The sequence below is a fragment of the Heterodontus francisci genome, chromosome 7 (genome assembly GCF_036365525.1).
Source record: "Heterodontus francisci isolate sHetFra1 chromosome 7, sHetFra1.hap1, whole genome shotgun sequence".
NCBI classification, from domain to species: Eukaryota; Metazoa; Chordata; class Chondrichthyes; order Heterodontiformes; family Heterodontidae; genus Heterodontus; species Heterodontus francisci.
In genome coordinates this window covers 97,457,386-97,485,254 of record NC_090377.1, presented here as the reverse complement: position 1 = coordinate 97,485,254, position 27,869 = coordinate 97,457,386, and the positions used below count along the sequence as shown (strand labels likewise).

At 42.9% G+C, this 27,869-nt stretch overlaps 1 protein-coding gene across 1 annotated transcript in view; it reads left to right on the top strand.

The window, feature by feature from the left end:
* Positions 1–27,869, top strand: part of LOC137372396 (protein boule-like) — a 161,864-nt gene that overhangs the window by 19,296 nt on the left and 114,699 nt on the right. Inside the window, exon 4 of the mRNA XM_068036284.1 lies at positions 15,547–15,601. Coding sequence (XP_067892385.1) covers positions 15,547–15,601 — 55 coding nt within the window. The remainder of the gene's footprint in view (positions 1–15,546; positions 15,602–27,869) is intronic.

Here is a 27,869-nt window from a genome sequence, read left to right as displayed (position 1 = left end):
CCCAGCACCAATTCTAGTTTTAATGTTCATATGGCAAAATAATGTGTGCCGCCTCCTCGGCAGGTGGGGGCCTGTATAACACCTGACATTGTTGTCAAACCCGCTGTCCAGGGTGGTGCTGTTGTCTGGCGTACCGACCTCTACCTTGCAGAGACTGCGCGCCAACTCTCAGACACTTCTTTCTACCCCGTCTTTCTTTCTCCCCCCCCCCCCCCCCCCCCCCCCCCCCCAGCCGACTGTGACCCCACCACCAAACATCAAGCCACTGTCTCCAGTACTGTCACTGACATCATCTCCTCTGGAGATCTTCTCTCTACAGCTTCCAATCTCCTAGTTCAGCAACCCCCCACAGCCTGCTTTAACTCCTTCCTAAAATCCACAACAGGACTGTTCTGGTAGACCCTTCATTTCAGCCTGTTTCTGCCCCACTGAACTTATTTCCACCTATTTTGATTCTATTTTTTTTTCTCCCCTTCTCCAGTCTCTTCTCACCTACATCCTTGATTCTTCTGATGCCCTCTGTCATTTCGACAGTTTCCAGTTTCCGGTTCCTAACCGTTGTCTCTTCATTCCTTACAGGAGGCTGGGCGTGAGGAAGTGTAGTCAAGGCAGCTGTGGGAGTCAGTGGGCTTGTACTAAGTACTCGTGGACAGCCGACCCCCAGAGTTGGAGACAAAGAAGTCGAGGGAGGGAAGTGTCGGAGATGGGCCCGGTGAAAGTGAGAGAAGGGTGTAATAAACTTCTTTTGGTGTCCAATCTCTCTATACCTCTACCCCCACCAAGATAGTCTGAGAGCTCTCTGCTTCTTCCTTGAACAAAGGCCCAACTAGTCCCCATCCACCATCACCATCCTCCTCCGCCTGGCTGAACTTGTTCTCGCATTGAACAACTTCTTCAACTCCACTCGCTTCCTCCAAATAAAAGGTGTTGCTGTGGTACCTGCATGGGTCCCAGCTATGCCGTCTTTATGTGGGGTATGTCAAACATTCTTTGTTTCAGTCCTACTCAGGCCCCCTTCCCCAACTCTCTTCCTGGAACATTGTTTATATTGATGCCACCTCTGCTCTTGTCCCAAAGTGGGAAACTTCAACTTTCCTTCCTGTTTCCACCCTTCTCTCACTTTTACCGGGCCCATCTCCGACACTTCCCTTCCTCAACTTCTTTGTCTCCAACTCTGGGGATCGGCTGTCCATGAATATTTATTACAAGCCCACTGACTTCCACAGCTGCCTTGACTACCTCATGCCCAGCCTCCTGTAAGGATTCCATTCCATTCTCCCAGTTTCTCCCTCTCTGCATCTGTTCGATGGTGCAACCTTCCACAACGGTGCCTTTGATATGACTTTCTTTTTCCTCAATCGGGGATTCCCCCGCACTGTGGTTGACCGGGCCCTCGACTGTGTCTGACCCATTTCCTGCACTTCTGCCCTCACCCCTTCCCCTTCCTCCCAGAACTGTGACAGGGTTCCCATTGTCCTTATTTTCAACCCCACCAGCCTCCACATCCAAAGGATCGTACTCCACCATTTCCACCACCTCCTGTGATGCCACCACCAAATGCATCTTCCTCTCCCCTCCCCTCCCTGTCAGTATTCCGAAGGAATCGTTCCCTCCGCAACACCCTGGTCCATTCCTTCATCACCCCTGCCAAGAATGAGGCACATTAATTTTGACATGAACATTGATTTTAAACTGTTGCTGGAGTGAAAAAAGGACTTGTTAAACTGATCAGCCATGGCTAGAAATGACATTTGCATATTAACAGATGGTAATAGGAAAGACAAAGGACCATTCCCTGACCCATTCAACCCACAATAGAACCTGATCAGGTATTGTGTGGAAGAGGAGCATTCCAGAGTCTGCTAAGGTGATCCAATCCAAGACTTGGTCAGACCAGTTAGTCACATGACTAACCTGCTTGTCAACCTGGGTTTTTCTAAATTGTGCAAGCAGTTTGAACTGAGTGTCTGTTTGCTCTTAGACTGAGAAGATCTCTCCTGTCTGCTGCCATCTGTTTCTCACAAGCCTCTGAATCCACTGAAGGCACATGAACCCCAAGAGAGAAAAGTCTCTTAAGGTGAACAAGGTTTAAGAAGAATACTGGGCCCCAAAGAAAAGCAAGGTCTATCTACAATCAAGGACTCTACAGTGAGGTTGAAGAACTGCAGCAAAGACTCTTCAGATGTTGCCTCAGACCTTTCCACTTTATTTTTCTTTTCTTTTCTGTCTCTATTTGCACATGTGTATCTCGTATGCATACTAGTGTGGGCACGTCGTGTATCCGTAGGCATCAACTGCATTAGAGTTTAAGTTCAAGTTTAACTTCAAACTTTTCTTTTAAACCTAAGAGAACCTGTTTGTGCTGGTTTCTTTGCCTTATAATTGGAAAGCAGTGAACAAGGATTCACCAAGGGGGAGCTAAAATAAGATGTGTTTAAAATTAAACCACCTTTGGGTAAGACCAGGTGAAGGCTGAGAGGGACCCCATGACGCCTTTCTCACCTGGTTGTAACATAATTCAAACCAATACTTATTAAATAAACGCCGGACATAATCACATGTACTTTATGGAATGATAAATTACACTTTTCCTGTTTTGTTTTCTTCAGGTGCTTTTCCAAATCTTTAATAAAACTCAAGAAAAAGTTGGCTTTCACAGTTAAATAAAACCTTCAACAGTTTTAAACCAAAATGTTTAATGAGGGTGGAGTTCCCTCAGCTTGTGAGCTCCAAGCATTCAGACCAGTGTTTTTAAAGAGACAACACTGCAACTTTGCAGTCCTTTAACAGTAGAAAGGGGGATAGAATTTTTCTCATTGCTCCATCATTTATCCTTTTTGTCCCTTAAACCAATTTTTAATTCCTGATTGTATGTTTACTTTAACTTCATTTGTGAAAACAGTAAGACATATCTTTAATTTAAACTGCAAAAAAAAGAACTTTTTTAAAACTAGTCTAATTAAAAAGTGTTTTGAAAAGTTCAAATTGATTTTCTGCCTGACATCTTCAAGGCTGAAGCTTATCTTTTACAAAACACACTCTTCGGTGCCTTTTACAGTTGCTCATAGGGCGCTCATAAAACCCACGCCAGCATCTTTAGTTTAAAATGTAATTCCATTTTTATGTTTTTCCAATTCTAGGTACACCATTTTAGTTTGAAATAAACAGACTCAACAATCACGTTCACACATTCATGTTTCTATTGTGACGGAAACCACACCTGCCAAATGGAAACACATTAATTTTGTCATATGGAACACTTCTTTAATCCTTTTTTGCTGGACGTTGAGCATAACCTGTTTAAAAAGGACCACAGAGCTGAACAGCTAAACATGGTTGCACATTTGCCTTCTGTGAGACAGTTGCATAGAGAGACACCGAGATGGGTTTTGTTAGTTGTGGTGATCAAAAGACATTGAGAGCTACTGACCTTGTAAGAGACAACCCTCCACCTTCCCCCCCCCCCCCCCCCCCCCCCCAAAATGGAGAACTTTTGAAATGAACAATCGTCGCAGACAATGTTGTTTCAAACAAAGAGCTAGTCACATGACCTGCTGGCCAGCCTGAAGACTTTGTGAATTTTGTCACACAAAGGGCAGACTTTAAAGATCAAGGAGAAGGAAAGTCTCTCATTTTCCCTCGCTCTCCCTCCCCCCATTCATTCTCCCCTTCTGTATCTATTTGTGTGTGTGTTTATCTTGTATGCATGCTAGTGTGGTTGCGTTGTGTATTTTAGTCATTTTAACTGAGTTAGAGTGATAGGGTTAATAAAATTGCATTGTTCTTGTTTACACCTAGGAAAGCCTGTCTGGCTCATTTACAATTAGAGAGCAGTGAGCAAAGACTGAGGTTAAGCTAAAAAAAACAGTTTTAAAACTTCAACCCTGTTACGGCCAAACCAGGAAAAGGGGCCAGAGGGGAGTCTGAGACCCCTTCCTCACCTGATCGTAACACTATTCAACTTACAAACACTGATTCCTGTAATGGGTTATAAATTCCAACTGCCACAAATTTGTTGTTCCCAAGTCTTTTGTTATCACAAGGAACATACAGCTTCAACCAATTCAAAATCCAAACATGACTCAAGTTTCCCACAAAAGTACTCATCTATAGATACATAGAGAGGACAAGTAACAAACTTATGCTTCCAACATTAATGGCCGGACTACCAAGGCTTAATAACCTTTTGTTCTGTGGCGAAGCTTTTACAAGTACGCAGACAGGAACAGACTTTCATTCACGGGGAACTTGCCACTGTTCACATAGATGCACTGAAAATGAAGTCCAGTTGCCTTTCCCTTTAAAAATGGAACATGGCACCCACTTCTTAAAAGTTTTAACCTTTGTTGTAGGCCTTTTTAACATTTATTTTCCTCTTAATTTTCCCTAAGCTGGGCTCCCCCATCATTGAGGATGGGGATATTTGTGGAACTGCCTCCTGTTAGTTGTTTAATTGTCCACCACCGTTCACAACTGGATGTGGTCGGACTGCAGAGCTTGGATCTTATCTGTTTGTTGTGGGATCGCTTAGCCCTGTCTATCGCATGCTGCTTCTGCTGTTTGACTTGCATGTGGTATGCCATAAGCCCAAGAGCTTTTAGCATGTCCAGGTAGCAAATAGTACCTTGCATTCATTGTTTTGGTTCACATACTGCACTATCTCTGCTTAGGAGCATTTGAATCCAACTCAGTAATTTTTCTGCTATATACTTAGTTACTAGTTCATCCATTGTTTTCCCATTTTAAATTTGTCATTTTATTCTGCTCAACGCGGACCCACCCAGGGACGTCGATGTAGGGATTGAAAGCTTGTCATTCATTTTGACCTGCAAAATACAGGAAAACAAATGGATAACTTACTCAAAGGTGGCGATGCTTAATGGGGTTAATTTATTTGTACCTATGAGCACAGAATTAAAATTATTACAGGAAAATAAAAATGGTTACAGAAAATGATTACAGATTTGACGAGTTACGAAGAGTATAATACTTTTGTTCTATTTCCAGCAAGTAAATGCTTCAGCAATATCTAGCATTAGAATGCTCACATATGTCACCAGTAAACTTAGTCACACAATGAGCCAAGTGGCCAGCTCCTGTTGATTGCAACTAAGTTCTTCCGACACTCTGCCAGTTTCCTCCTCCTATGTTCGGTCAGGCTTTCGACACACAGTCGGGTTTCTCCTTCCCTCAACCTTAGTGCTAGTCTCCCACGACTGCAGCCAAGATCTCTGTGGTCAACCTTTTATACCTTTTTCAGGGGATAAGGTTAGTTTACTACAATAAAAACAAATGCTGGAAATACTCAGCAGGTCTGGCAGCATCTGTGGAGAGAGAAGCAGAGTTAATGTTTCAGGTCAGTGACCCTTCTTCAGAACTGGCAAATATTAGAAATGTAAAAGGTTATAAGCAAGTAAAGTGGGGGTGGGGCAAGAGATATCAAAGGAGAAGGTGTAGATAGGACAAGGTCACAGATTAGCTGACCAGAAGGTCATGGAGCAAAGATATGTTAATGGTGTGTTGAAAGACAAAGCATTAGTACAGATAGGGTGTTAACAGATTGAAGGTTGAACAGCAAGTACAAACATGAAAAAAACAGTGGGTAAGCAAACTGAACAAACTAAGATGAAATGAAATAAACACAAATATATAAAAAGAAAATAACTAAAAATAAAAGTAAAATGGGGGGCCAGTCATGCTCTGAAATTACTGAACTCTACGTTCAGTCCGGCAGGCTGTAGTGTGCCTAATCGGTAAATGAGATGCTGTTCCTCGAGTTTGCGTTGATGATCACTGGAACACTGCAGCAATCCCAGGGCAGAGATGGGAGCATGAGAGCAGGGGAATGTGTTAAAATGGCAAGTAACTAGAAGCTCGGGGTCCTGCTTGTGGACTGAGCGGAGGTGTTCTGCAAAGCGGTTACCCATTCTGCGTTTGTGGTCTCCTCTACATTGGGGAGACCACGTTGTGAGCAGCAAATACAGTATACTACATTGAAAGAAGTACAAGTAAATTGCTGCTGCACCTGAAAGGAGTGTTTGGGGCCTGGGATAGAGAGGAGGTAAATGGGCAGCATTACACCTCCTGCGATTGCAGGGGAAGGTGCCGTGGGAAGGGGAGGAGGTGGTGGGGGTAATGGAGGAGTGGACCAGGGTGTCACGGAGGGAATGATCCCTTTGGAATGCTGACAGGGGAAGGGAGGGGAAGATGCGTTTGGTAGTGGCATCACGCTGGAGGTGGCGGAAATGGCAGAGGATGATCCTTTGGATATGGAGGCTGATGGGGTAGAAAGTGAGGACAAGGGGAACCCTGTCGCGGTTCTGGGAGGGAGGGGAATGGGCCGGATGCGGTTGAGGGCCCTGTCAACCACAGTGGGGGGGGAATCCTCGGTTGAGGAAAAAGGAAGACATATCAGAAGCGCTGTCATGGAAGGTAGCATCATCAGAGCAGATGTGTTGGAGGCGGAGAAACTGGGAGAAGGGAATGGAGTCCTTACTGGAGGCAGGGTGTGAAGAAGTGTAGTTGAAGTAGCTGTGGGAGTCGTTGGGCTTATAATGGATATTATTAGACAGCCTATCCCTGGAGATGGATAGAGAAGTCGAGGAAGGGAAGTGTTGGAGATGGACCATGTAAAGGTGAGAGAAGGGTGGAAATTAGAAGCAAAGTTGATAAAAGTTTTCCGGTTCGGGGCGGAAGCAGGAAACTGCAGCGATACAGTCATCAATGTACTAGAAAAAGAGTTTGGGGAGGGGGCCTGAGTAGGACTGGAACAAGGAATGTTTGACATATCCCACAAAGAGACAGGCATTACTAGGACCCATGCGGGTACCCATAGCAACACCTTTTACTTGAAGGAAGTGAGTGGAGGTAAAGGAGAAGTTGTTCAATGTGGGAACATGTTCAGCCAGGCGGAGGAGGGTGGTGGTGGATGGGGACTGGTTGGGCCTCTGTTCAAGGAAGAAGCGGAGAGCCCTCAAACTGTCCTGGTGGGGGATGGAGGTGTAGAGATTGGATGTCCATAGTGAAGAGGCGGCTGGGGCCAGGAAACTGGAAATTGTCAAAATGACGTAGGGCGTCAGAAGAGTCACGGCTGTAGGTGGGAAGAGACTGGACCAGTGGAGAGAAGATAGTCAAGATAGGAAGAAATGAGCTCAGTGGAGCAGGAGCAGGCTGACACAGTGGGTCTGCCGGGACAGTCCTGTTTGTGGATTTTGGGAAGGAGGTAGAAGCGGGCTGTCTGGGGTTGTGGGACTATGAGGTTGGAAGCTGTAGAGGGAAGATCTCCAGAGGAGATGAGGTCATTGACAGTCCTGTGGACAATAGCTTGATGATCAGTGGTGGGGTCATGGTCCAGAGGGAGGTAGGAAGAAGTGTCTGAGAGTTGGCGCTGAACCTCTACAAGGTAGAGGTCGGAACGCCATGCAACAACAGCACCACCCTTGGTTGCAGATTTGATGATCATGTCGGGGTTAGACCTGAGAGAACGGAGTGCCTCAAGTTCAGAGGGGGACAGGTTAGAGTGAGTGAGGGGGTCCAGTCTCTTCCCACCTACATCTGTGACTCATGCTCATGTTTCTTTGCTTTTTAGATATCAAAACCAGCCTTTATGTGGGCCTTCTGGAGTTTTTCCAGGCCATGTAAATAGGCCATCGGAGAAAATGTTGGCTGTTGCATCTTGCTGAGCAACCATAGGGAAAAGCTAGACTTCAGATGAATAAAATATTGTATTTCAGGAGAGCAATCCATACATGCATCTCCCCTTTTTATGTTGTAAACTGATGCTGGTGTTTATGTAGACCAACTCAAAAACTTGAACAGACTCTTGAACTGTAACTAAGAAGTTGCAAACATTATAACGGTCTACTTGTTCAGTGTGCTGATATTTGAATCCTCCAAGCAACTGCATGCCTGCACCAGTATGTCACTTTGTCATAATATTATCATGTCGATGCCTTTAACTGGCTTAGTTTGTTTACAAGGCCAACAAGGGAGCTCGGACTATCATTTGGTGGATCAGGAGACCATTGCAATTAGTTGATATCTAGTAAATTCGTGATTCTTCTGACCGCTGTGTAACCTCTGTTCTTCAGAAATTGATATCTTTAAAGGAGTAGTCCACATTAGTTGTACTCCTCTAGTTTTAATGGAATTCTTTGGAAGATGTGATTAAAGAAAGCACAATGGGGTTGTAGCTTCCTTTGGATATTCATAGGACTCAAAATTGCCCTTAATTCAGAACCGATTGTGACCTGATTAGCAATCTCAAAGGTCACAAGAATGGTTAGTGTGGGGATAAGAAAAAAAACCATCAGATTTATTGATGATTTAATTATTGCTTTAGATCTTAATTCCCCCATTTAATTCACAGTTTTTGTGGGAAAGTATTTAATAATTTAGACTTGCACATAATGTAGGTTCTAACATGACTCCTTGGATACCATACCCCTAACGGGGAACCTCATCTCACCTCCCCCATCCAAAACCCATAAAGCCAGTAAATTATCCTTCAAATGTATGTTTGACCCAACTAACCACTGGCAGTGTAACTGTTGGTGATTTATAGTTATCACTGGATATCTGGGAAAAGCAATTGAGCATTTTGAAATATTTCCCCTATGGTTTTTTTTGTTTTCTCTGATTCTTGTAGATATTGGTATTGGGTTATTAAATTTGTTTTTTTTAATCCATTAATTTATCCTAAAGTGCTGATCACCCAACTTCCCGTGTAAGTTGACATTGTTAATGGTTATCTCTCTTCAGATGTTGTCCCCCCTCTCCTATAAATCTGCCGTCATCACCCCCTCAAAAAAAAACCCTTGACCCCACCGCCCTTGACAATTACTGTCCCACTTCCGACCTACCTTTCCTCTCCAGTCCTTGAATGTGGTGTTGCCTTCCATATCCGTTCCCATCTTTCTTTGAACTCCATGTTTGAATCAAATTCCTCCAATCAGGTTTTCACCCCTGCCACAGTACCAAAACAACTCTTATGAAAGTCAGAAATGACATCTTGCGTGACTAACGTAGGTAAACTTCCCCTCCTTGCCCTTGACCTATCTGCAGCCTTTGATGCTGTTGACCACACTATCCTCCAACGCTTCACTGTTTCCCAACTGGATGGGACACCTGGTTCCATTCATATCTATCTTAATTGTAACCAAAGAATCAACTTCAATGGCTTCTCTTCCTGCTCACACAGTTATCTCTGGTGTCCCCAAAGGAGCTATCCTTGGGGGCCCCCCTTCTATTTCTCATCTACATACCTTGGCAACATCATCCAAAAGCACAGTGTTAGTTTATACATGTACGCTGACAACATTTGCCCGACCACTTCTCTTGACTCCTCCATTGTTGCTGAATTATCAGATTGCTTATCTGACATCCAGTACTGGATGAGCAGACATTTCCTCCAATTAAATATTGGGAAGACTGAAGCCATTGTTTTCGGTCCCTGCTCCAAACTCCATTCCCTAGCTGCTGACTCGATCCCTGTTCTTGGCAATAGACTAAGATTAAGCCAGTCTGTTCACAACCTCGGTGTCGCATTTGGCCTGAGATGAGCTTCTGACTTCTCATCACTAAGACTGCCTATTTTCATCTCCGTAACATCACCCCAGTCTCTGCTTATTTGCTGTCAAAAGCCTAATTAATGCCTTCATTCCCTATAGACTTTTCCAATGCACTCCTGGCCGTTCTCCCCCATTTACTCTCCATAAACTTGGTCATCCAAAACTTTGCTTTGTCTTAACTCACAACAAGTCCAGTTCCCCTATCACCCCTGTATTTACTGACCAAGCACAGTCTTGATTTTAAAATTCTCATCCTTGCTTTCAAATCCCTCATGGCTTCGCCCCTCCCTATCTATGTAATCACTTCCAGCTCCACGACCTTCCAAGATATAAGCACTCCTTTAATTCTGGCCTGTTGAGCATCCCTGATTTTAATTGCTGCACCATTGGTGGTTGCGCCTTCAGTTGCCTAGGCCCCATGCTCTGGAATACCATCCCTACTACACCTCTCTGCTTCACCACCTCACTTCCCTCCTTTTAAGACACTACTGACTAAAACCTACCTGTGATTAAGTTTTTGGTAATCTGACCTAATATCTTTTGCGGCTCGATGTTGTACTTTGTTTTATAATGCTTCTGTGAAGCTCCTTGGGACGTTTTATTACATTTTAAAGGCCCTATATAAATGTTGTTTTATCCTGTTAGGGTGTAATTTCAAACATGCAAACGTGACTTCAGATCCCACCCAGGTGACTGCCAACCTTCGTAACGTAGTATTAATTAACAAATATTTAAATTTGATTCTAAATCTTGTTGCTGTGCAAGTCTTGGTGTATTTTTAATTCCAAATTTTTTGTGCTTCCAATTTCAGTACAGGTGCACAGGGTTGAGCACTTCATGCATTGCAAAATTTCTGTTTTGCTAATCTAAGTTACATGGATGACACATCTGTAGTTATAGAATATGGAGATCACTTGGTTTTAGTTAGAGGCCTTTACCTTTTGGTGTCCCAAAGAAGTGCATCTCCTTTCCTTTGTCGACAGCATACTAAAATACAAAATGTTTGCCTTGATTAATCTATGTTCAATACTGAATCAGAAGTCTACTTGATGACATGCTGCTTTCGAGTTCACCATCGTATAATGAATTACTAAGTTGGCTTATTTTTGGCTTGATACAGTGGATGTAAATCTCAGCACTAGCACGTGATGCCGTTAGGGTAATCTGTGCCAATTCTGCACATAAACTTGCTATCCATTCATAGTCAGTGAATGGAAAATCTGGCCTTTGAATGATCTTCTGGGGAATTTCTTAAATATCATTACTCCTGCACATATTATGAGAAGTGATCATTCTCAGCCAAGTAGAATTTCACTTCACAGTTAAGGATTTTACAAGTTGTTTAGGCATAAGATATGTGGGCATCAATGGATACTAAATGTTGTATTTAGCAGTTCTGAGTAGGTGGTTTCTAAAGAGTCATTGAAATTATCATGCAAGAAGAGGCCATTGAGCCAATTGTGCCTGTTCAGAGAAGGAAGAACACAAACTTTGAAACTGTGCTATCATTCTAAAATCCACATGACTTCCTAACTGGAGCTATACATTCTGCAGAATCAGGAAAAAAAAGTAGGAACAGAAAAAGATGTTCAGGACCTGCTAGCGTATCTCCTCTGCAGAGATCAAACATACCTACTCACCATATCCCTCAATTCATTTTATCCCAGAAGTACATTAATAGAGGTAATTCTACAGTGCATCACTACAAGGAAGGAGTGATAGTCACTCACTGCAACAGTGTCTTGGAAAATCATGGACTGCACTTGCAGTACTGGATTATGGAATTATCGCTTACTTATTTCAAAGCCTTTTTGCTTTCATTGGTTATGAAATGTGTAGAAAAAGAGGCCATTTGGCAGTGTTTGCTGGAGAAATCCAAACTCATCCTGCTGTTTCTCTAAAGCCAGGCATCTAACTTTGTTTCAGGTGCTTAACCACTTTCTCTAAAAGTTGTTAAGGCCTTTGCCTCACAGTGGCAAAACATACCTTGTAACAATTCTCTACACAAATAAATCGCTCCCACTCCTCATTGCTGGTGATGGTGTTAAAAGTGATGACACTGTGGGCTGAACTTTTATGGCACGGAGGTAGGAAGCAGGAAATTAGTTTGTTTTCAGGTCCGAAACCTGCTTCTAGTGGGAAACTGAGTGTGGAAAGCCCTTATAGAGCCAGTGGGGGCAGGTGAGATGAAGTATAGGACTCATTGTAGAAACCCCACAGCAGCCATCATTGAGGCTGCTGGTTGTCCTGAAGGAGAGATCTGCGGTTTGTGCCAAAGCCTTCCAGTTCACCAGAAGGAAGAGATGTCACAGCAGAGCATCCAGGGGAGGGCAGACCCTTGCTTCATTGCTGACCTGGGTCTAATGCTGGAGGCCATGAGAGAGGAGGGAGGTCTTTCTCCTGGACAGTGGCAGGAGGCGGCCACCTTATGAGCAGGGACACCCTCCTGTTCAGCATCATTCCACCCACCCCACCCACCATGAGCTGTCTCCTCTCGCTGTCCTTAAGATCCACACCTCTGGAGGGCCATGTCCTCTGTCCCTGCGAGACAGTATGTTAGAATGTGATGTCCAGCTCTGACAGAGGGTATCAGTGCCCAACGCGATGCAGTGGTGTGCAGCTGTTTTTGAGATGTGACTAAGGTCTGCAGCTGATCCTTGGAAGGAGCCAAAAGCGAAGATTGCTCAATGCGAGACTAATTCTAACACCTACACAGTGATCTGTATTTTGGATGATTGGCTGTCCATACCTTCCACTCCAGAAACTACAGAAAAGGCACATAAGAGTAATTGTCCTTCAAAAACAAAAGTTGTAGCTACAATCAGTACAAGACCAAAGCTGCTGAATTCTGTATGATTTTGAGTATAGTCAGTCTAAAACTGGATCATTTTAAAACTATGCAACTTGAACCCTCCCACCTGCTGGTATGAGCGCAACATAATTCAGCCTCGGTGCTATGAGCACATCCAAAGATTAACATTTGCAGGTATTTTATGGTACCTGATACAAGACTGTTCATGAGACTGTTTTGTAGAACTAAAGCTGCTGGATGAATTGATGCCCAAACACTTTTATTTGAAGATTTTGCAATAAGCCTTTTAAAAAAAAAAAATAAAGCAGCTTTGGTAGTATGTGGAGACAGCATCTTTAACATTACATTGGGGCAAACAAGCATATTTATTCTGAACAGTTCAATGCTCCAATCCATGTTCCTATAAAATTCCTCTAAAATATTCAAATGGGAATGCATTAAGCATTTGTAGGCTAGTATCCACATGGCAATTTCAAGCAGTGAATATAGGTATGACACCTGTCTCTCTCCTTTTCTGGCCAGTATCTTGCCCACAGATGTTCCCATCAAAAGGTATGTGAATTTGCTCACTGATATCTTGGAACCTTAACAGAATCGAGCAGCCAGTAATTCATTTCAGTTCTGCTGTTCTTCTTTGGCCTCCTTGTCTCGGGAGACAATGGGTAAGCGCCTGGAGGTGGTTTGTGGAGCAGCGCCTGGAATGGCTATAAAGGCCAATACTATTGCTGTTCACAGGAAATATTAACCAGCTGACATAGAGTTGGACAAATTCCTTATTTACTACTTCCCATTCTGCTACTAATATCAGTTTATGAATAAATCTGACTCAATAATTGCTATGAGCATATGGATCCAAGTTTTCATTTTTTTACTATTTTCTTTCCTCTCAATTAGCAAGTAAAGTCCCCAATAATAATCCTTTCTAAGTATTCAGATGTGATCGATGTCTTAATATTGCAATAAAACAAACCGTTCTTATTAAATTCATTTTTGTTCAAGCCTGGTGCTAGAGATGTTTACACAAACCAGTAAATCTATAGCAAAACTTGAAAGTATTTTTTATGATAGTTTTATGAACTGAGAATTTTTTTTTTGCTACCATCCCTGGCTCATAGTGCTTTTGCACTTAATAGACATGCAAGGAAAAACAGGTACTGTACGAAAGAAGGAAAGATGAGGATTACCAAATGTTTGGTCAATGACTTGGGTTTTTAGTAGGGTCTTGTAAGTGGTTTAGAAAAGGAATTCCAAAGTGGAGCCTAGATAGTTCAAAACACATTTGCAGACAGACTAAAGGTGGGAGGAGATACAACAAGCTGGAATGGAGAATTTGGGAAGGGGGATTTTAAGAGCTGGCAAAGTTTAACAGAAGTAGTGAAGGACAAGAAAATGAAATAAATGGAAGGATAGCGGTGATGGGTGAGTGGGACTTGGTGCGGGATAGGATGCAGGCAGCAAAGCTCTTGACTGACGGGGATTGTGGGCAATGGGAAGCCAGATAGGAGGGCATGGAGTAATCAAGTCTGGAAGTGACAGAGCCACAAGTGAGGGGTGTCAGCAGAAGATTTGTCTGCCTTCGTCCATATTTCAGCCTATGTTACTGGGGTGGAAGTAGGCAATTTTCGTGATAGGGAGAATGAGGTTGAATGGCAATCCAAGGTTGCAGTCATGTTTGGAACAGTGGTTGATGAGTTGGATTGAGTCAGTGGCAAAGGGACAGTTTGTCCCTCAGTCTGAAGTCAATGGCTTCATTCTTCCCAGTGTTTAGATGGAGGAAATTGGTGCTTGACCAAGGGTGGGCAAGAAGTGTGGTAGCACAGGCTGTAGGTAGAGCTCTGTGTCAAGCATAACTGTGGAAGCTAATCCTGTTTCTATGGGTGATATTGTCATGGGACAGCATGGGGTGAGAAAGGATAAAAGGATTTTGGGAGTGTTCATGGTGCAGGGGTGGAAGCCACTGTTAATTCAGGATGCTGTGCCGACAATCAGATGACTAGGAATGTTAACCATTTAAAAGCAGTCTCACCAATCTGAACAATGGAGGCTGGATGTTGGAGGAAGACTATGTCAGAGGCTTCTGACTCTCCTTTCCCTTCCCCCCCCCCCCCCTTTCTCTTTTTTTTAAATTTTTCTTTCTCTCCTTTTCTCCTTTTTCTCTCTCTCTCTCCCTTTCTCTTTCCTTCTCTCTTTCCTCTTTGTCTGTCTCTCTGTCTCTGTCTGTCTGTCTGTCTCTCTCTCTCTCTCTCTCTGTCTGTCTGTCTCTCTCCGTGTCTCTCTCCGTCTCTCCTCCCCCCCAGCCTTCAGGGTTTTCAAACCCGGACTTGATGGTGACCAATCGTTGGATGTGGCAATATATTCCTGGAACATAATATTCTGAACCAAACTGCAAGTGTCAACAAACGTAAACAGCATGGAGTGGCCGGACTTGGGGTGGCTTTACCATGCTAGGATATAACAACAATCTTGAGTTGTCCACCTGCCTGTAGAAGCCAGGAATAATTGTTTGGCATTACTCATATATACTGGCATTCTGCAGCATCATTGTATTAACTGCATGTAAGCAGTGTGCCACAGTGTAAAATCATACACAACTTGAAAGAAACTGCCCAAAAGTGAATGCTGTGCATCTGCCTCACAGTATAAATGGGACAGAGATAATGGCCCTGAAGCTAAAGAGAGGGTGGAATGCTTGATTTCTGTACAGGGGTCAGGAAGATGGGGCAGAAATCCATTTCACTGAGATTTCATCTGGTTTAGGAATTCCAGCAAAATCTTGCATAGGAGGGGATATGGACAAAACTTCACCCAAGGCTGTTGAAATTACATGACAAATGAAACCCGTGCTTATTTGGGGAAGCTGACATTTTAAGAAGCTCTGGGAGGGAAAAAGCTTATAGATTGGGTAGCTTGAGAAAACTAGTTATAAGAACTATAATGTTTCTTCTGAGAATTTTGATTTTTTTTTTAAAAAAGCTTTTATGCCAAAAACCACTCACTCCAGTCACTACATTGTACTATATTTCTATAGTGATCATTTTAATGTTAAAATAGATTTGCATCACTGTCTCATCAATATATGAAATTAATAATTTTTCATACGAGTTCCTTATGTTTGTCACAAATGCATCTAAATGTGTTGAAATTTCTGCCTGTAATTTCCTTTAGGTATGGGTTTATTACCTTTGAAACCCAGGAAGATGCTCAAAAAATCTTACAGGAGGTAAGAGCCAGTAATTTTCATTTTACAAAACTTTTGTATGTTAAAAGTGTCCTCACTGTGTTTAGTTGTACTTCACAAGTTCCGGTTCCATCCTAATAATTGGCCTTAGAGGAAAAAGAGTTTGGAGTCTCTCCTTTTTAAAAAAAAAAAAATCTTAAGATATGTATCAAACCAATGAAGTGTTTCTTTTATCTATAGTTTTATCTTTCTGTATTGTGTGTAATGCTCCTCATTGTTCATCCAGTTTTTCCTTTCTTAAGTGGTACTAAGGCCAGCTGTAGTACTGTTGTTGGCACTAAAGGGAAAAAACAATTCTCATGGAAAAAGAGGGCATGGCTGAGGTACTAAATGAGTACTTTACATCCATCTTTACCAAGGAAGATGTTGGTGCCAAAGTTATAATGACAGAAGAGGTAGTTGAGACACTGGATGGGCTAGAAATTGATGAGGTTTCAGGATGGCTGTATTTAAATTTCAAAAGACACCAGGATTGGATGAGATGCACCTGAAGATATTAAGGGAAGCAAGGATGGGAACTGCAGAGGCATTGGCAATAATCTTCCAAACCTTGCAGAGAGCTGGCACAAATACAACAGACTGGTTACCTTCTGTTCTGTAACCATTCTATAATTCTGTTGCTGCATCTGAGGTCACCTAATCCAGGAAAGACCAGATTGACCCTGGGAAATCCCTGGCTGCTTTATTCAATATCCTATCTCTGGAGTACATCTTTATGGAATGTCATAGCGGAAGGTTATACCATGAACCTCAATGGTTTCTTTTTCAAAAACCGTTTCTCCTAAGTATTTTCTAAAATCCTTGCGAATGCAAAATCTGTTGTAATGAACAGTCATGATTATTGCCTCCAACAGAGTTTTCCATTGTAGCTAGGTACCGTGCTTGCTAATGAATTAGTAAAAGTCATGGCAATAGATGAAATACATCCCTTTGTCTGTGAAGGAAATTGCCTGGTGTTTAGACAGAGTTAAAGCACTGAATGATATTTGGACTTTTAAAAAGAAAAAAGTGGTTGATAAAGTGCTATGTAAGAGGCTTTATCTTGTAAAAGCAAGAACTATGGTATTGTAGGTAAAATACTGACAATGATAGAACAGTGAGTGCAGGATAGAAAGCAGAGGATAGAATGTTTAATGGTGTACCCCAATGGTAGCCTCTTCTCTCCCTTGAAAAATATCTAGTCATTTGCAGTTTTTCATATTCACCACATTTAAAAGAAAATCTTATCAGGAGGAGCTGAGGAAAAAAGCAAACATTTCACAACGTCCCAAAGTGCTTTATGGCCAACGAAGCCCCTTTTCAAATCTAATCACTGCTATAGTGTAGGAAATGTGGCATCCATTTAGCGCACAGCAAAGTCCCACAAACAGCAATATGATAATGACCAGGTAGTCTGGTAGCACAGTTCCAAATTGCTTTCTATTTGCTGAAATTTCTGTAATTCTGTGACTTGTGCCATCCTAAAGTTGTATAGTATTCCTTGCATCAGGGGTCTCTTTTTCTGGAGGGTTATGGATTTATAATTGCATGCTTCCCGTAAGGGACTTGAATTGTTCTCAGTGTCACATGTTTTGGATAAAGCCAGTGCATCAGATACTGATGTCCTGTGTTGACCATCTGCACAGAAACTAGTATTGAGACTAAATGTATTCTGTGGGAAATCATTTATTTCCTAATACATTAAAATACTAAGGAGTAGTATGGATTATGTTCTGTCCTTGCAACACGACTTTGTGCTATGCTCATGTGCACGATTTTCTTTGTAGTAGCGCTACAAGGACATTTGTAGGATACCAGTGTGCCATATTATCTTTGTGAAGGTGTTTGTGTGGTTTCAACCTTGCGCAAGAATTTCCGTCTCCATGCAATATGGGAAGTACTTAGATCTCTGTGGAAAATCATTGAGTCACATGGTGTCAGACCCATCCCACCTATTCCTGTGCTGACTCATAACTTCACTTTTTTTTCTTGATTCGTTTTCCTCCCTGTAAGCAGAAATGTCTGTCTTCCTGTGTAGGAAGCAGCAGTGGTCTCTATTTTCATAATTGTATCCATTCCTTCATTCCCTCAATATTTTAGTCATTCTGGTTGAATTTCTTCCAGTTTCAAAAATATGGGCAGTGTACAATTGGACAAATAGTTGCCGGCCAACTAACCTTTTTAGGCCGTTTTATGTTCAGTCCTTTAACTTCAATGTACTCCTCAGTTTACAGTTAATTGTACTTGATTTTAGAATAGTGCAGAATATCACAGAATCTCGCTGGTCACTGACTCCCACAATTTTTGTCTTGGGAAACCTCCATCCAATAATGTGTCGGCTCATTCTAGGGCTTGCAGAAATTAACTGTACCACTGAAAAAGAACCATGAGTGTCACAGATTATCCTGAGGATCCAATTTGGTATGTCCCACACCCCAAGTTTGGAACATAATTCAATTAAGACTCTATTAAGATTCTGTTAAGACTCACACATTTGGCTAAGTGCTACTCTTTTTCCCTTCTCCCTTTTGCACTGGTTGAACTCTCATTTCACTGTAATCTGTAAGGCTTAGAAGGAAGGAGGCCTAAAAAGAGCATGTTGCAGGCACAGTAGAAGGAGATGGCCTTGTAAGTGCTACCTCCAGAGTGCCACATGGCTGCTCAATGTTGGACAAAGTTCAATGACCTTAGCTTGATCAAAGCAAGAGGAGGCAGTCAGAATTTGAACAAATTCATTCTTACATGCATGGTTCACCCTTCTACCCACCTTACCCTCCCTTTGTTGAGCGTTTCATATTTCCCTACAATGTCCAGGAATAATCGCTAGATCTTTCACATCCCTTGTTTTCCCTTGTAAGTGTTACTTCACTCACAGCATAGCATATTGAGAAGCAATGAAAGACTCAAATTACTTTGGTTACTGACAGATGGGTTACATTCCATATGAGGGAGAGATTTGTGAGAGTAAGTGTGGACCCATTAGAGGCAGACACAGGCGAAGTTATAATGGAGAATAAGGAAATGGGCAGAGACATTAAATGAATACTTCCTGTCTTCTGGTAAAAGACACAAAAAATTATTGAAGTAATGAAGAACCAAGGGTCTAGTGAAAGTGAAGAACTTGATATTGGTATTAACCAAAAAAAGTACTGGAGGGATTAATGGGACTAAAAGCCGATAAATCCCGTGGACCTGATGGCCTACACCTGAGGATTTTATAAGTGGTGGCTACTATGATAGCGGATGCATTTGTTTTGATACTACAAAGTTCCCGAGATTCTAGAATGGTATTTGGATTGGAAAGTAGCAAAGATAACCCTGCTTTTGATCAAAGGAGGGAGAGAGTAAATGGAATTATTGACCAGTTAGCCTGACAGTAATAGGAAAAATACTAGAATCTGTTATGTGGAACATAACAGGGTACTTAGAAGATCATATGATTGGGCAGAGTCAACAGATTTAGAAAGAGAAATCATGTTTGACAAATTTACTTAAGTTATTTGAGGATATAACTAGTACAGTGGATAAGGGAGAGCCAATGGTTGTAGTGGATTTGGATTTTCAAAAAGCATTTAATAAGGTGCCGCACAAGTTTATTAAACAAAATTGGGGCTCATGGGATTGGGTGTAATAATTAGCAAGGATTGGTTAACAGAAAACAGAGGAGAAATAAATAGATAATTTTCAAGTTGGCTGGCTATAGTGGGGTACTGCAAGGATTGGTGCTTTTGCTCAGCTATTTCCAAACTATATCAATAGCTTAGAACAGGGGACTGAATGTAAAGTATCCAAGTTTACTGATAATACAAAGTTAGATGGGATATAACCTGGTGGAGATGATGCAAAGAGGCTGCAAAAGGATTTAAGCAGATTGAGTGGGCAAGACCATGGCAGATGGAATATTTTGGAGAAATCTCAAGTATCGACTTTAGTGGGAATAATACACCTTTAACAGGAAAAACAGAAAAGCTGGATTTTTTTAAATGGTGAGAAATTGGGAAGTGGTGCTATTCAGAAGGATCTGGATATCATTCTACACTAATCACAATGTTAACATGCAGGTACAGCAAGCAGTTAGGAAAGCAAATAGTAAATGGTTGGCCTTTATTACAAAGTGATTGGAATGTATGTAAAGTCTTACAGCAATTGTATATGGCCTTGGTGAAACTACATCTGGAGTACTGTGGACAGTTTTGACCTCCTTACCTAAGGAAGGATATACTTGCATTGAAGAGAGTGCAGCTAAATTCACTAGACTGAATCTTGGGATGAGGGGATTGTCCTGAGGAGAGATTGAGTAGATTAAGCCTATATTCCCTAGAGCTCAGAAGAATGAGAAGTGCTCTCATGAAATGTATGAAATTCTCGATGGATTTGAAAGGATAGATACTGGGAGGATGTTTCTTCTGGCTGAGTAGTCTAGAAATAGATCTCAGAATAAGGGTATGGCCATTCAGAACTGAGATGAGAAATTCCTTCATTCAACGGGTTACGAACCATTGGAAGTTTCTACCCGAGGGCTGTGGGTGCTCAATCAATGAGTATATTCAAGTCAGAGATTGACAGATTTTTGCATATGAAGGGAATCGAGGACTGTGGGGATAGTTAGTGCAGGACTGTGTCGCTGAGGTAGAAGACCAGGCATTATCTTATTGAAGGATGAAGCAGGCTTAAATGCTGAATGGCCTACTCTTACTCCAATTTCTTATTTTCTTCTTGCAAGTAGAAGGCCTTCATACACTGATTTCTTAAAGGAAGAAACCACCCCCAACCAGAGATGGTGAACTGCTACTGACTGAAGAGCTTCAAATCTCTGGCCTCAAAAAAAAAAAAGTAAGAATCCATGGAAGTATCTGGTAGGCATAACTGGGAAGTAGGAGGAAGATGCCAGCTGCAGGTTGGTCTACCTCATCTCTCTCCAACTGCTGCTGCTCAGATGCAATGTCATAATACGTTGCCAGTGCTTCAGCTCAACTTGTTTTACAGATGCATTTGCCATTGTGCAGCTCATCTACTCCTGCTACCCCTCTTTTTTTTTTTGTGCCCTCTTAGGTGTGCCATGCTAACAATCTGGTCCCTTTTGTTTCAACAGCACCCATTTCCTGTTCTTCAACTTCATAGTACATCCCTTCCTTGCGCACACAAGCCCAGATACACTATTCCGCTCGCCCCTTCCCCCAGGAAGCTTAATTAGTGAAATATGGTTAGCACAGAGAATGAGTCCCCAGGAGGATTGGGTGGAATGAGTTGGCACCTGGCAAAAGTAGAAACAACTGCGCTCTGCTGTGGAATGACAGAGCACAGATTTTGGGTATCCAGCAGTTAAGGAAGTGTGCTTGCAGAGAATCAGTCATGTCTAAGCGGAATGTGCTGCAGATGGTGGATCACTTGGAAGTAATTCACTACTCGTAGCTGCAACGTGTTGATGGATGTGTACACAGTCCTGAAGTTAACCCTGGACCACGTGGCTTCAACAGCACCATCAGTAGAGGCCTCCCCAGCAGAGGATCTGCGGACATTTGTAACTGGCAGCTTAGCTGTGACTACCTCCTTGGATGCCAGAGTAGGGAGGGCTACAGGGCTGATTTGATGAGTACTGCACAGTACTTACTGACCAGTGGCCTGGCAGTTGTGCACATGTATGTTGATGCTGTTTCCCATAACATATATGCATTTTCTCAGCCCCTTCAGATGCCTGTACAAATGAGAAAAAGCAGCCCACATCCAGGCTTGTAACAGCACAAGGGATGCATTCTACAGGTGGTCCCTCTAGGTTCTCAGCTACCCTAAGATGAGTGCCATCAACTCCTGAGGTGCCTACTGGAAGACACCAGCCTGCCCCATCTCAGTACTTAATGCCACTGAAGGAGCAACAAGGAAAGGGAGGTTAGAGTTGATAAGCTGCATTCTTGGCACAAAGAGGAGGCATGCTTTTTTTAAAAATAAATTTCCTGTGCTTTACTGTTTTTATGTAATAAAATATGAGTCACTGACGGTTTAGGGCAGGGAATGCCTACTGGAATGAGTAATAGAATATTTTCCACATGGTATTAATGAAGGAGAGCTATATGTCAACATATGAAAGTGGTGGCATAGTTGCAATAGGGTGACCATGACAACAGGACTGACTTTTGCATTTTGCAGTTGGTAAAGGGTCCTTCTGGAAATATGTTTTTCTCAATCAACAGCATAGCTATATGTTGGCCTTGATCTACTACCTCTTCCTCCTTTTGGTCTTTAACCAGCATCCTATACAGATGACATACTTGTGCAGCATACTTACATTCTTGAGAGATCATGCTGAGCTTGACTGTCCAATGTATCCAGGCATCTGATAATGTGTGGCTTCAGAATCTCTTTGGTGTGCCCAATGATCATCCTGCTGGCACCTCTCTCAGCATTTGTTCACGGACAAAGATTTTGGGAAGGTTGTAGTTATTGGTTGCAGGCCCGCTGGTGGCTAGTCAGGCCTATCAGTGACCAGCAGATCCTCCCACAGCAGGTACATGTGAAGGTGTAGTCGCTGCTGGGGGCAGTTGGATCTAGCCTTGTCCTCCTTTTCTCTTTCATGCTGCTTCTCCGCTCAGTCTCCATGGTGCCTGTAGCCCTCCTGATGTAGCATCTCCAAGCAATCATGATCTGTGACCTGCCCTTCCCACTGGCGATGGTCGGTGTGGCACACGGAGAGGGACTGCTTCAGGGAGTTCTTGAAATGTTTGCATGGGGCCCCTCTGTTCCTTTTCCAGTGGTCAGCTCTCCATGCAACACGATCTTGGGCAGGCGACTGTCGTCCATCTGGGCAATGTGGCCCGCCCAACGCAGTTGGCTTTGCAGGAGGCTGGCCTCACTGCTGGTGATGTTGGCTGTTTCCTGGACTTCAGTGTTTGTGATGCGGTCCTGCCAGCGGATCTTGAGGATGCTGCAGAGGCAGTGCTGATGGAAGTGCCCTAGAAGGCGTACATGATGGTGGTGTAGGACCCATGACTTGGGGCCATACAGAAGGGTAGTGAGGACTGGCTTTGTACACCTGAATTTGGTCTGTGCTCTGAGGCTGTGGTTGCTCGACATACGTTTATAGAGTCTGTCGAATGTATTATTTGCTTTTGAGAGCCTATTGTCCACTTCCTTGTCTATGGTGACCTCAAACGAGATGATGCTCCCCAAATAAGTAAATTGCTTGACGGCTTTCAGCTCGGTTCCCTCGATGGTGTTGCTTGGTGGTCTATATTCTTGGGGTGCAGGCTGATGCAGGACTTCAGTTTTCTTTGACCTGGTTTTTAGTCCGAAGAGTTGCGTCGCCTCGGAAAAATGTTGTGTTATATGTTGCAGGTCTGACTGTGGGCCAGGACAGCACAGTCATCGACAAAAGGAAGTTCACGGATGAGTTTTTCTTGTGTCTTTGTGTGAGCACAAGGGCGCATGAGGTTGAAAAGGCCTCACTCAGTCCGGAAGCATACGTAAACTCACTGCTTAAGGTCTTCCGTTGCCTGCTGCCGCATCATGCTGAAAAAGACAAATAGGGTCAGGGCCAGCACACATCCCTGCTTCACAACATTGGAGATACAGAAGGGACTTGAGAGGGCACTGTTTTGCCTGACTTGTCCATACTGATTTTCGTGAAACTGCTTCACCATGGCCGAGAACCTGATGTGAGGCTTCAGAATCTCTTTGGTGTACTCACTGATAATCCTGGTGGCACCATTGGGGTCCTTTATGTTCTGATACGAACATACGAATTGGGAGCAGGAGTAGGCCACTCTGCCCCTCTAGCCTGCTCTGTCATTCAATAAGTTCATAGCTGAGCTGATTTGCTCCACATTCCACCTACCCCCGATAACCTTCCACCCCCTTGCTTGTTTCTGTAGCAGTTTGATACAACTGAGTGGCTTGCTACACCATTTCAGAGGGCAGTTAAGAGTTGACCACTAAAATAAAAGCAAAATACTGCAGATGCTGGAAATCTGAAATCAAAACAAGAAATACTGGAAATACTCATCAGATGAAGGGTCAGTGACCTGAAACGTTAACTCTGCTCTTCTCTCCACAGATGCTGCCAGAGCTGCTGAGTATTTCCAGCATTTCTTGTTTTTATTTGAGTTGATCACGTTGTGGATCTGGAGTCAATGTAGGTCAGACTGGGTAAGGATGGCAGATTTCCTCCCCTGAAGGACTTGCACCAAAAATCAAAATCATCATTATTAATGAGACAAGCATTTTATTCCAGATTTATTAATTAATTTGAATCAAAATTCCCACAGTTACTGTGGTGGGACTTGAACTCATGTCCTGGAACATTTATCTAGGCCTCTGGATTAGGAGTCCAGTGACAGTACCACTATGCTTCTGTCTCCCTCAGCAGTAAACATGAGAAAAACTTTAGGCCTTGATTTCCTCTGTCTCTCTGTTCCTGTAACAATTTATGTGTCTCATTCTTAATTACATCTACCTTTTGTATGTATCCCTTTTTCATTGTATGACTTCAAGACCTACTCGGGTCTGGAAAAAAAAACACCAACCCGAACCAGACAGAACCACATCTGACCCGAACTCGACCCGGCCAGCGTCCTTCCGTTTTTTTTCCTGAGCTTGACCCGACCGCCGGAATGTTCACTTTCTCCAGTTGACAGCATTAATTTTACATTCATAGTGCACTCACTGTACTGGCCACTTTTGGATGGATGGAATGGAAGGAAGCTGTCATACAGATGCTCATTCGCTCACTGCGTCTAGATGCACGTTTCCCTCCTTGACGTCCCAAACTCCCAGCTCAGGCAGGCTTTTCAAATTTTGATGCTTACTTACTCAACCTCCCTTTTCCTCCCAGCAGAGCAAAAGGTAGTACTGTGTGTACCCGACCCAAACCCGTCTGGTCCCGTCAGGCTCTGGTCGGGTAGCAGGCCTTTAGTATGACTCATATTTCTGATATTTCCTCAGTCTTTGTACATCCCAATGGCTTTTTTCCCTCTGAGTCTTTGCTTTCATCTATCAGTCATTCTTGACAACGCAGCCGGCAGTTGATGTCATCAGACTGCGCCAATCCGCGCAGACGGGCTCCTGCTCTCTGCACATGCGCTGCGTTTCGCGTTGCTAGGACTGGTTGGCACATGCGCAGATGATGTCATCGCATAATGCGGCGGGGGAGCGGGGAGAGCGCGGCCGAAGACCATGGTGGTGACGGGTACGCTCGCCTCCTTCCCCGGCCCGCTCGCTCCCTCTGGCCATTGTGTGCTGCCATGTGTTTATGTTGCCTTTGTGTGATTATTTGAGCAATGCCGTCTTTAGTCCTGGCAGATGCCTGAACGTCGCAAACTGTGACGTTTTAGTGGCACAGTCTGCATTTGTGCATGTGACTGCAGCGCCACCTATATGCTATTGCCTAAATGTCTTCCAGAAGCTCCCTGTTAACAATTTGATAATTATTGGGCATTGACTATGACTAAATTAAGGTGGCAGTCATGTTTTGTTCGCAAATAAAATCTTATGTAATCAGTCACCTGAGAGTAGGGGCCATGAGCTGTACATTGTATTTCCTTATTCTATTCCTATCCCGGACAGGAACTACTGCAGAAAGCTAAAGCACATTCTCAATATGCTGTGGCCAACATGTGTAAGGAGTGTGCTTGACACTATATACAAGGTAGCTATTTGTTTTCAAGAGAACATGTGCCTTGATGATCTGAATGGGTTATCACATTAGATGATAGGTTTCCTGTCACTGGACTTTGTGGCGGTTGAATACATAAGGAGAATGTTAAGTTGCTTATTACAGGTTAGTCTTAATCATTTTAAATGTGTTTCAACCTCTACATTCAAAGTTAACAATGCACCATGCCTCACTTTTTTTCTGACTAAGCATAGCTTGGAACTTAACAGTATTTTTGGTTTTAAACTTCATTGTTTTAAAGTCAATCTTTGCTGCTTCCTTAACTTGAGGATTGTATTACAATTCAGAAGGATGCCCTTGTATTTAACTGAGCTTGATCATTTGGCCCAAATGCCCCCAGATTTTTTTTCAAAGGACCATGTCATGTATGTTTTCCTTTCTTTTGGTGCTGAGGTATTTTTCTGAGGAGATTGAATCTAGTTCTATCATAAGCAATCATTTTAACATGATACTTATCCATGTATGAAAAAGTTCCCTTTGCTAAAACGTTTTATGGTGGGAGCAATGTAGTGTTAACTGTTAGGAGATTGAAAGTGTCAGTTTCAGGGAAGTCTTCAACATAAGTTAATTACAACTAAAATTAGCTTTCTCTGGTGACATGACAGAGGAGTGGATCCTACTTCATGTAATATTCTTAAAAGTTATGACATGCCCTAAAACATAACCACGGAAGGATTTACATCCCAATTCCACTTGAGCTCATTGGAACCCATTTGTAGTTTCCATTCTTATTTAGAAGGTGGGGATCATCCTGGAACTAAGCTCTTGTTTGAAATTGGTTTTACACACGCTGTTGTCAACCTTCAGACAGTTTTACATTGTCGTCCTAGCAATAGGCTGCTGTTAACGTCAGAAAATTCGTGCTCTCCAAAGTATTTGAGTGATTTGCAATGTATGTGAAGAAATATTGGAAGCTAAAGGCAGATTATTCACCACTTTTGCAGTAACTATTTTCCAAATGAAGTTCTCCATTTATTCTACTATACTCTCCAAGAATCTTCTGGGACTGCATAAAGTCTGTGTAATTTAAATTGAATATATCATCTGAAAGAAAGAAATCTGTAGAATGTCATCTTAGGAGTCATGAAAAGAAGTTCTGTGCAAGAATGTTCTAAAAGCAACATTCCCATTGAGATGGGAATAGCACCATTGATTCTAGGTGTTAGAAAAGCTTTTCTATTGAGGAATAAGGGCCAAGGTGCCTTTGGTGACTGGTCTTTTTTAAAATCTGTTATGTGTTACTATCATTTTATTTGCCAATGATAGCATTATTAAGTGCAGTTTAATCAAAAATGATATTTCACTACAGAATATTTGCAAGCAACTGATGCGGAATGAAAATAAGATTGTACATGATGGCTTTAATTTGTAGCAAACTGATAAATTTTACAAAGATAAAAGATTTACTAATATCCATTATAAGCCCACCGACTCCAACAGCTACCTCGTCTACACTTCTTCACACCCTACCTCCTGTAAGGACTCCATTCCATTCTCCCAGTTTCTCCGTCTCCGACGCATCTGCTCTGATGATGCTACCTTCCATGATGGTGCTTCTGATATGACCTCCTTTTTCCTCAACCGAGGATTCCCCCCCACTGTTGTTGACAAAGCCCTCAACCGTGTCCGGCCCATTTCCTGCACCTCTATCCTCATCCCTTCCCCTCCCTCCCAGAACCATGACAGGGTTCCCCTTGTCCTCACTTTCCACCCCATCAGCCTCCATATCCAAAGGATCATCCTCTGCCATTTCCGCCACCTCCGGTGTGATGCCACTACCAAATGCATCTTCCCCCTCCCTTTCCCCTGTCAGCATTCCGAAGGGATCGTTCCCTCCGCGACACCCTGGTCTACTCCTCCATTACCTCCACCACCTCGTCCCCGTTCCATGGCACCTTCCCTTGCAACCGCAGGAGGTGCAATACCTGCCCATTTACCTCCTCTCTCTTCACTATCCCAGGCCCCAAACACTCCTTTCAGGTGAAGCAGCGATTTACTTGTACTTCTTTCAATGTAGTATACTGTATTCGCTGCTCACAATGTGGTCTCCTCTACATTGGGGAGACCAAACGCAGACTGGGTGACCGCTTTGCGGAACACCTCCGCTCAGTCCGCAAGCAGGACCCTGAGCTTCCGGTTGCTTGCCATTTCAACACTCCCCCCTGCTCTCATGCTCACATCTCTGTCCTGGGATTGCTGCAGTGTTCCAGTGAACATCAAGGCAAGCTCGAGGAACAGCATCTCATTTACCGATTAGGCACACTACAGCCTGCCGGACTGAACGTGGAGTTCAGTAATTTCAGAGCATGACTGGGCCCCCCCTTTTACTTTTATTTTTAGTTATTTTTTCTCTTTATTTCTTTATTTACATTTTTACAATTTTTTTGTGTTTATTTCATTTCATCTTTCTTTGTTCAGTTTGCTTACCCACTGTTTTTTTTTCTTGTTTGTACTTGCTGCTGTTCAACCTTCAGTCCATTAACACCCTATTTGTACTAATGCTTTGTCTTTCAACACACCATTAACATATTGTTTGCCTTTGCTCCATGACCTTTTGGTCAGCTATGTGGCCTTGTCTAATCTAGACCTCCTTTGTTATCTTTTGCC